This window comes from Oryzias melastigma, linkage group LG14 (assembly GCF_002922805.2).
Source record: "Oryzias melastigma strain HK-1 linkage group LG14, ASM292280v2, whole genome shotgun sequence".
Lineage (NCBI taxonomy): Eukaryota > Metazoa > Chordata > Actinopteri > Beloniformes > Adrianichthyidae > Oryzias > Oryzias melastigma.
The window spans coordinates 1,123,280-1,133,810 of NC_050525.1; the positions used below are offsets into that span (position 1 = coordinate 1,123,280).

At 38.5% G+C, this 10,531-nt stretch overlaps 1 protein-coding gene across 1 annotated transcript in view; it reads right to left on the reverse strand.

Annotated features, from left to right (window-relative positions):
* Nucleotides 1-10,531, reverse strand: part of LOC118599645 (C-type lectin domain family 4 member M-like) — an 18,236-nt gene that overhangs the window by 1,803 nt on the left and 5,902 nt on the right. Inside the window, exons 11-20 of the mRNA XM_036215265.1 lie at nt 10,356-10,418; nt 10,065-10,133; nt 9,510-9,566; nt 9,330-9,398; nt 8,588-8,644; nt 7,529-7,597; nt 7,223-7,279; nt 7,036-7,104; nt 6,564-6,626; nt 3,861-4,003 (exon numbers count right to left, since the gene is read on the reverse strand). Of these exons, the coding sequence (XP_036071158.1) occupies nt 3,861-4,003; nt 6,564-6,626; nt 7,036-7,104; nt 7,223-7,279; nt 7,529-7,597; nt 8,588-8,644; nt 9,330-9,398; nt 9,510-9,566; nt 10,065-10,133; nt 10,356-10,418 (716 nt within the window). The remainder of the gene's footprint in view (nt 1-3,860; nt 4,004-6,563; nt 6,627-7,035; nt 7,105-7,222; nt 7,280-7,528; nt 7,598-8,587; nt 8,645-9,329; nt 9,399-9,509; nt 9,567-10,064; nt 10,134-10,355; nt 10,419-10,531) is intronic.

Genomic DNA, 10,531 nt, shown 5'->3' on the forward strand with positions numbered 1-10,531 from the left:
AATAAAGTGTGAAAAATTGGTTGAATACTTATCTCTTTTGCAAGTGACCATTGTATAAGTGGGATAAAGCAAGACGAATTATGCATTTTCAGAAATAAACGCAATGAAAAAATGATCACCCGGCGCGAAGCGGAAGACAATTGTTCTGCAAAGTGTAATTAATTAGCATTAACAAATTTTAATACATTAGTTTTTAGTAATCAATCATGTGTGTTACTGCGTTCATGTTGACAACAGAAATCTTCTTCTTTTCCTTTGGGCTTTTCCCTTCAGGGGTCGCCACAGCGAATCAGTTTCCTCCATCTAAGCCTGTCTTCAGCATCCTCCACTCTAACACCAGCCACCTTCATGTCTTCATTCACTGCATCCATAAACCTCCTCTTTGGTCTTCCTCTAGACCTCTTTCCTGGCAGCTCTAGACTCAGCATCCTTCTACCAATATATTCACTGTCTCTCCTCTGAACATGTCCAAACCATCTCAGTCTGGCCTCTCTGACTTTATCTCCAAAACCTCTAACATGTGCTGTCCCTCTGATGTATTCATTCCTGATCCTATCCATCCTGGTCACTCCCAAAGAGAACCTCAGCATCTTCATCTCTGCTACCTCCAGCTCTGCTTCCTGTCTTTTCTTCAGTCCCACTGTTTCTAGTCCAAACAACATGGCTGGTCTCACCACAGTCTTGTACACCTTTCCTTTCATTTGTGCTGAAACTCTTCTGTCACACATCACACCTGACACTTTTCTCCACCCATTCCAACCTGCTTGCACTCTCCTCTTCACTTCTTTTCCACACTCTCCATTACTCTGTACTGTTGACCCTAAATACTTAAACTCCTCCCCCTTCTTTATCTCTTCTCCCTGTAACCTCACTCTTCCACTCTGGTTCCTCTCATTCACACACATGTACTCTGTCTTACTGCGGCTAACCTTCATTCCTCTCCTTTCCAGGGCAAACCTCCACCTCTCTAACTCCACCTCCACCTGTTCCCTGCTCTCACTACAAATCACAATATCATCTGCAAACATCATAGTCCATGGTGATTCCTGTCTAACCTCATCCGTCAGTCTGTCCATCACCATTGCAAACAGGAAGGGGCTCAGAGCTGATCCCTGATGTAATCCCACCTCCACCTTGAACTCCTCTGTCACCCCTACAGCACACCTCACCACTGTCTTACAGCCCTCATACATGTCCTGCACTGCTCGGACATACTTCTCTGTCACTCCAGACTTCCTCATACAATACCATAGTTCCTCTCTGGGCACTCTGTCATAAGCTTTCTCCAGATCTACAAAGACACAGTGGAGCTCTCTCTGACCTTCTCTGTACTTCTCTATCAACATCCTCAAAGCAAATGTTGCATCTGTAGTGCTCTTTCTTGGCATGAAACCATACTGCTGCTCACAAATGTTCACTTCTGCTCTTAGTCTGGCTTCCACTACTCTTTCCCACACCTTCATTGTATGGCTCATCAGCTTTATTCCTCTGTAGTTACCACAACTCTGCACATCTCCCTTATTCTTAAAAATGGGCACCATCACACTTCTCCTCCATTCCTCAGGCATCTTCTCACCACCTAAGATCCTGTTGAACAACCCGGTCAAAAACTCCACTGCCATCTCTCCTAGACACTTCCATACCTCCACAGGTATATCATCAGGACCAAGAGCCTTTCCACTCTTCATCCTCTTCAAAGCCCCTCTCACTTCACCTTTACTAATCTTTCTTACTTCCTGCTCCACAACCGTCACCTCTTCTACTCTTTGTTCTCTCTCATTCTCTTCATTCATCAACTCTTCAAAGTATTCTTTCCATCTTTCCATTACACCACTGACACCTGTCACCACATTACCATTCCTATCCTTGATCACCCTAACCTGCTGCATGTCCTTCCCATCTCGATCTCTCTGCCTTGCTAGTCTGTACAGGTCAGTCTCTCCCTCCTTACTACCCAACCTAGCATACAAGTCATCATAAGCTCTTTGTTTGGCCTTTGACACCTCTACTTTCACCTTACGCTGCATCTCCCTGTACTCCTGTCTACTCTCCTCAGTCCTCTCAGTGTCCCACTTCTTCTTAGCTAGTCTCTTACTCCGTATACACTCCTGCACCTCCTCATTCCACCACCAAGTCTCCTTATCAACTCTCTTTCCTGATGACACACCAAGTACACTCCTACCTGTCTCCCTGATCACATTAGCTGTAGTTATCCAGTCATCTGGGAGTACCTCCTGACCACCCAGAGCCTGTTTCAACTGTTTCTTAAAAGTCATGCAACAATCTTCTTTTTTCAGCTTCCACCAGTTTGTCCTCTTCTCTGCCTTTGCCCTCTCTTTCTTCATCTTCTTCACCACCAGAGTCATTCTACACACCACCATCCTGTGCTGTCTGGAAACACTCTCACCAACCACTACTTTACAGTCACTGATCTCCTTCAGATTACACCGTCTACACAAGATGTAGTCTATCTGTGTGCTTCTACCTCCACTCTTATAGGTCACTCTATGTTCCTGTCTCTTCTCAAAGAATGTATTCACTATCGCCATTTCCATCTTTTTTGCAAAATCAACCACCATCTGTCCTTCTACATTCCTCTCCTGGATACCAAACCTGCCCATCACCTCCTCATCACCTCGGTTTCCTGCACCAACATGACCATTGAAATCTGCACCAATGACAACTCTCTCATTTCCAGGGATGCTCATCATCACTTCATCAAGATCCAACCAGAACTTCTCCTTCTCTTCCAGCTCACATCCTACCTGTGGGGCATACCCACTAACAACATTGAACATGACACCCTCCATTTCTATCTTCAGACTCATCACTCTATCTGACACTCTTTTTACCTCCACAACACTCCTAACAAACTCCTCCTTTAGGATAACTCCTACTCCATTTCTCTTCCCATCTCCACCATGATAGAACAACTTGAACCCTGCTCCTAAACTTCTAGCCTTGCTACCTTTCCACCTGGTCTCCTGGACACACAGTATGTCTACCTTTCTCCTCTGCATCATGTCCACTAACTCTCTACCCTTTCCTGTCATAGTTCCAACATTCAAAGTCCCAACTCTCAGTCCAACACTAGTGACTTTCCTCTTCTCTCTCTCCCTACGAACCCGCCTTCCTCCTCTCCTTCTTCCACCAACAGTAGTCCAATTTCCACCGGCACCCTGTCGGTGAACAGCACCGATGGCGGTCGTTGTTAACCCGGGCCTCGACCGATCCGGTATGGATTTCGTAGGTCTGATTCGCATATTTGATTTGGCAAGATTTTACGTCAAATGGCCTTCCTGACACAACCCTCTGTATTTATCCGGGCTTGGGACCGGCACAATGAGACCCTGGCTTGGGCCCCCTCGTGGCTACATTATGTTGACAACAGAAATAATTTCCAAAATTCCATTAAAAAATTAAATGTTGATAAAATTTAGATTGAGTCCACTGTTTGAATGTTTATACACAAATTGGGGTTTCAGCTCATAAAACCCAAACAATCAAGAGCATGATCATTTTAAATCTTTATTGATTTGATTAGACCAAAATTTCTGTCTTTATCTTTTTTGCAAAAACTGAGAAGGAAGTGTTTTGTATTTACAGAAATCTTTTATTTTTTATTTATTTTTTTTGTGAGATTAATGAGCTGGAAACCCAATTAAAATAAAACTTGAACCAATTAAACAATGGACTCAATCTTTTCGCAAAATTATTTTTGTTGTGGAAAAATGGAAATCAAAACACTTTTTCATGATATTCTAAACAATTTTGGAAAAAAATTCAGGTTTAAAATGTTTGCTTTCCTAACTTTTTAAGGTTACTTAATACCCTAACATTACAAAACCATGTGTACTTACATTTTCTTCTTTGCTGCCAATGATGATCAAATCTGCACCTCTTCCCCAACAGTCAATTCGACTGTCTTGCCAAGATTTCTCGGTTGTAGAAATATAATAAAAGCTTCCACTAAAATAGATCCAATTTTGTTTTAGATAGCGATCTGTTGACACAATCAAACTCATGAGTTCAACAAAGCATAGCAGAGTTTCTGCACACAAGGACAAAATTGTAAGGCAGAATACAAATTTTCCCCCTACCCCTACGACTTCTCCCTTACCCCTCCAAATGGAGAATTATTGAAATTCTCCATAACAGAAAACACATAACGTTGAATATGGGAAACATATCAAAAATAAGCAATATTCAAACTTATGCAAAAATGTATGTTCATACCGTATATCTGCCTTTAGTATATTCAAAAAATTGAATGTGTTCATTTTGCTGTGAAATCCGGTCAATAAATGCAGACAGGACCATCAGTTGAAGATTTCAGGAATTATTGAAACAATGACAACATTGTATTATGCGTATCACTGGCTGTGGCGGTTTCTTTTCTCTTTGAAACATCCTCCATCAATCATAAATCCTCTTCGTTTTCATGTGAATGATTTCCCTAGAGACACAAGCACCTTTCTGTTCTTGCTCAATAATCTATGTTCAAACCAGTTCTTCTAATTCATTATTTGCTTTCTTTGCATCTCCACCGGGAGTTCTCCACCTCAAAGGAGACCAGCGTCTGAAAGTACTCAATAACAGTAACAAACACCTCTGAGTTCTGGTGGATATTGGAAACACTGTCAAGAAGAGATGGGACACAGTTGGAGGATATACATTACTGACCAAGTCAGTCCTCGAGGGCCGGTGTCCTACATGTTTTCCAACTAAGCTGCTATTGAAGCTCCTTATTGGCCAAACACACCTGATCTAGGTAATCAGCAGCAGATAAGGCAGGATTTCTGGAAAACCAGCAGGAGGCCGGCCCTCAAGGTCCGACTTTGGACACTGCTGGTATAGACCCTTTTCAGGGTGACATCAGACAAAATGGCGATATTGCAGACCCTGTGTTAAGTGACTTCTGGTTTACAGGTTTAGAGCGGCAAAGCTGAGACAGCTGAACATTTTTTAAAACAATTTAATGTAAATAATAAAAGGTATCCTAACCAATTGTAACCTGTCATGAATCAACCTGTTTTTCCCTCTGACCACCAGAGGGAGCCATCGCCTGAGTTTTACTCTCCTGAGCCTCATCTTCACTCCATTTCCCATAAGCCTCTGCCTGCTGTTCCCAGACCTCACCAGCTGTCCCTCATTCTTCAATCACCACAAACATTTATAAGGAGGCTTCAGGCTGTGCTCAGGTGTGAAGTCTTGTTTCGGTGTACTCCTGCATTTCTGAGCATTACCTCCTTCAATCCTGTTCCTGTTTAAGCCTGCTTCGACCCCAGCCTGCCTTTGACCACCGATCTGCCTCAGCCTATGACAAACTCCTCGCCGTGCCTGACCCTCGCCTGTTCTTCACCTATGGCCTGCCTCATCTTCTGACAAACCCGTTGCTGTTCCTGACCTCTGCCAAGTTCACCACGTCAAACCCAAGCTCCTTAAATAAAATAAAAAAACTGCATATGGATCCATCTTAATCTGACTCGTTGTTACATAACCACAATTTGTACAATATTTATTTTATAAATGTCCTGCCGAAGTGTATTTTCATTTCCTTTCTTACATCATTCACAAATCAAAATACAAATTTGAATAATCCTTCAATATTTGATGTACTATTAGTCTAGCGAGTTCTATTTTGTTTAATGTTTTTCGCACGTATTCTAAGTTTGATAAAAAACAAAAACTGATGCAAATTCATGTTGGCCACATGCAGCCAAGGTGTACATTTGGATTCAGACTTATTTCAAACATGTAAAAAAATACAAAGCATAAAACACAGTAAGAAACAAACAAACAAAAAAAAAAAAAAAACAGCATTATCTCCATTTGTAAAGAACATGTCACAAACTGGAGTCATTGTTGGAAAAGGGGATAAGCTTGAAAATACCATGTCCCCACACAGTGTTATCTCCGTCCCTTTGTCTAAACTGTTTCTGAATATTGTGGGGTAGTAATTTATTGTTGTCTTTGTAGAGAAGTTTTGCTGTGTACAAATAAACTAAAGAGAGAAATAATGCAGGACTTATTTAATATCCTCCATATAGTTTGGGGAAGGCGGCTGTGCAGCATTCTGCAGGCAGGACTGCTGACATTTGTGCTTTGATTTCTGAACAATCCCCGAGGAAAACCTGGTCATACATTTATAAAATAAATATTGTACAAACTTTCCATCCCCATGGTTAGGTTACCATTAATTACTTAAGTAAAATTGTATTATACAGTGTTCAGCTGTCAGCTCTGCCATTCTAAACCCATAAACCGGAAGTTAATTTACACGTGGCCGGCGATATCTCTGTTTTGTTTGACGTCACATGAAAAGCATCTTTTTTAGAGGAATACTCAGAAATGCTAGAATGGATCAAAATACATATTTGGGGTTGTTATTTGTGTGGAAATAAAATTATAATACTCTTAAAAGCTTTAAAAGTTGATTTTGCACGGTACAGGCCCTTTAAACCAAAAAGGGGCAAAACAAAAATGATTAGATTGTAAGAATGGTAACCCTAATCATCAAAACTAAAAATATCTAAAACATGGAGCTCTATACTGTAACTCACCAAAGACATCCAGTTTTGTCTGAAGTTCATCTTTTTCACGTCCCAAACTGGTTTGTTGACTACCTGCAAAGTAACACAATCAAGTAAATGATACTAAGCACTTTCTCCAGAAATAACCACAAAGTGCTTAACAACATAGGACAAAAACTACATAAACAAGATGAAACATGACATAGATTAAAGATAAAATAAACCCAACACAAACCCGAATAACAAAAAAAGCTTAATATTCAACTCTAAAAACACACATTTAGCTAAAATTCTGCTGAAATGGAAAAAGGTTTTCAGGTGTTTTAAAAGCCTCAGCTGAGTCAGTGGAGCATGAGGCAATTTGGAAGCCACTGCTAGCTTGATCCCCTCTAAATGTAAAGTGTGTGTGACGGACACCCAATGTCATCTGCATGCGAAAGAAAACAACTTTGTCTAATGTTACAGTTACTTTATCATATCATGGTCATTTTGATATACTTACTGCATGAATTCAACCTCCTGGTCAGATTATCGTTCTCTGATGTAAGGCTTTTAGATTTTTCCTCAGTGGCTTATAAAGTAAAAAGAAAGAAAGAATGAACTATATAAAATAACTTATACTTGCATGAAATACAAATGCCTAAATAACAGAAAAAATTACATTTGGACATATAAAACAAAGAACTGACCAGAGTTTGTCCTCTTCAGTGAGTCTCTCTCTGTGATCAGTGCATTTTTCTGTGAAACTTGAAACAAAGCCGTTTTTATTTATAGCAGAGGAACAGTTTGTTTTAACACAAAAAATTATTTTAGTCTTTTATTTTAGATATTTGAAATCTTGTCATTCATGAAAACAATTCTCACCTCAGCTGTCTCATATACCAAAAAAAAATGTATCTGAAGGATTTCCAAATTATACTTTAACATCTGACTAATTCATTTTTCCTTTTCTAAAAGCTAAAGGTTTCATAGAGTGGATCAGTGTTCAAACTCACTGCAGGTTTTGAGGCTCTCCTTCATCTGATCTCGTTCAGCCGTCAAAATATTGGACCTAGCCTCCATCACTGCAACAGAACATACATATTCCAGTACAACAATCTGTCGGAGCTCACTGCTCTGTCATTTCTTTTTATTGAAACTGGAATCACAAGGAAATCTGACAGGCTTTAACCATTGCCCCTTTATTCAGGAGAATAAAACATTAAGATATTTATACTTGCAGGAAGAATTAAATCAGCAGGCTTTGGTTTATGTTTTAACCACTAATATAAATAAAATGGATAATAACTTCCTAATAATTAGATGTTCTGCTTAAATTAGTGTTAAAAAGGTAACATATAATTATGTTAAATGCTAATTCAGAACATTAATACAGCCAAAACTGCTTGATAACAAATGCAAAATGGTAAATTTAGAAAACCTTTGGGTAAAGTTATACCAAATAAAAGCAAAAAACTTTCAAACTTAATTTGATCATTCTAATATATAATAATTTTGAATACATTGTATTTTTTATTTTTAATGTTTTGATCATCAATTTTGATTTCAGACAAACAAGTTCATTCTTCTGTAATTTGTAACCAAGAAACTTAAAAAGGTAGTGTTTTGAGAAACTAAAAAAATGTATCTTGTATTATTTCTCATATGCCACCCCATCCCCCACCAATGTAATTTACGGGCTTCAACCACCATAAGCATCTGGACTCTGGGGTCTATCTATCTATCTATGGTCCGACCTTCTCCCAGCAAGATAAAGACATCATCTGCCCAGCGCCAAACTTTCAAAAAACTATGCACACTTTCATGTAGATTCTGTATCATAAATAAAGATGTCTCCTTAATGAAATTACTTTACCATCAGAAAAAGATCAAACTCTAACTGTGACCTTGCAATAAACAGAAATGTTTTTCACTCATGTAAATGTTTCAATAAAAAGAATACTGACAAAACCAGGACATACATATTTTACAGCCTTACTTTAATTAGAAGAGTACAGAAAAAAAAGATTCAGTGAAGAACAACTATGATATGAAAAAAATCAAGTAAATGTTACCGGTGATGGTCTTCTTCAGTTCATCTTTCGCTTTAGTCAGAGAAGTTTCCTGTAAAACTATTGGTAAATTAAAGTCAGCATTCAGATTGAGATTTTAATAATTAGTTTTAAAAACAGTTACAGATCAGGACAGTGCTTGAAGGTGTTATTTCATTGGGGATGTTTTCAGGAAGAAAACTTTTATACTGCATTTAAAAAAAAAAACTTCCGCCTCCGTTCATTATCCTGCTGCAGCTGTTATTTATTTATTTTAAATAAAACACTCCTTTTCAAAGAAACAAACATTAAATCAAAATAATATAAATCATACAAAGGAGGGATGGGATACTCCAGGCCTTTAGGATTCCTGCAGGTTTTCCAACATACCCTGCTCTGGTATGTTCTAACTGGCTGGACACTACGGCCCTCGAGGCCTGGAGTTGCCTATCCCGATGTAGGATGTGTAAAAAAGAAGGCAAATTTTAATTTCTGAATATAAAAGGACAATTAGACATTTACCAAGTGATCTTTTGAGTTAACCCGTGTGCTCTCTAATTGGGTCCAAATGACCCAACCCTTATATTGATGTGTGATCCCTTCATTGACAAAGGTAGACAGGATTTTATGTCTGCCACAGACACCAGTGACGATAAAAAATCCTTGAAAAACAAAAGTTCATTGTGCTGTCTTGAGGAGTCCAGATGACCCCACTTTAATGTAAACATGCCTAGGATAACACAAGGATTACAGCGTGTAAGCTCACCGCTGGTGTTCAGCTTCCTCTCTAGAGTGTCTCTTTCCTCCATCAGGACCTTTGACTTCATCTCCAAACCTAAAACATAGTTGGATAATTGTGTAACTTCTAGAGAGGTGATCTCCAAAAACAGGAAAATCAAATATAGTTGATTTGGAAAGTGTTTTTTTTTTTTTTTTTAAACCATACCTGCAATTGTCCTCTTTAACTCATCTCTTTTTACAGTCAAGGAATTATGCAGAGAAGCTGGAATTTAAATGAGATCAAATGACGTTAACTTTTACTTTTTTAGATAGATTTAAAGTTTTGGTCTGATGACATAGTAGGAACAATATTGCAGATTGACAGAAAAGGTCTTAAGGCAGAACTAAGTTTTTTCTCTGATATTGTAATGGCATGATGCTATCCGGTGCTGCATGATCACACAAATGTCTAGTGCCTTACACGTGAAACTGATCCTTGTAACTTATGTTGAGAAAGACTGTTTGATGCCCATTGCTGAAAAATAGAACTTTAAAGTATCAAAACAAATAGATTGAATAGATTTCATCTTTTTCTCTGCGGTTTACATACACAGTATAACCTCTGTAGCTGAAAGTGATCTAAAGCAAAAACTGAATTATTTTCTGCTTAGGTTTTGTGTTGCATTTTGTAATGCAACAATGTGAGACATAAAACTTTGACTTCCTCACAGTTGAATCCATACTGTCTATCGACATAAAATAGTGATGTGACCCTGTTTACCAGAGTCAATCAACTTCCTCTGTAGTTCATTCTTTTCCACAGTCAGGATATTACACTTTGCTTCAACATCTGCAACAAATAAGCAAAAGTATGAACATGAGTTGTGAGATAGACACAAACATGCAATACAAAAGCAGGAATACAAAGAAAACATGACTGAATAAAAAATGGTAATTAGCTGTGCATGCACAAACTCTTAAATCTAATGTTGTTTTTGGCTTTTTTTTTCTGGTTTAACCTTACAGATTCTTCACACACATTCTGTCCTAACACCTCGGTAATGTTACCCACCATTCAAGATTATGTTGAGCTTTGTTCTCTCTTCAGTCAGTTGTTTCACTTCATCCTCAGTTCCTAAAATGTAAACAAAAATCTTCATTATTCACTTCTTATTCTCCTAATGCTGACGACAAGTTTTCTGAAACCTTTTAGAGTAACTTGTTTTTTAAAAACTTTGTTTGATCTTG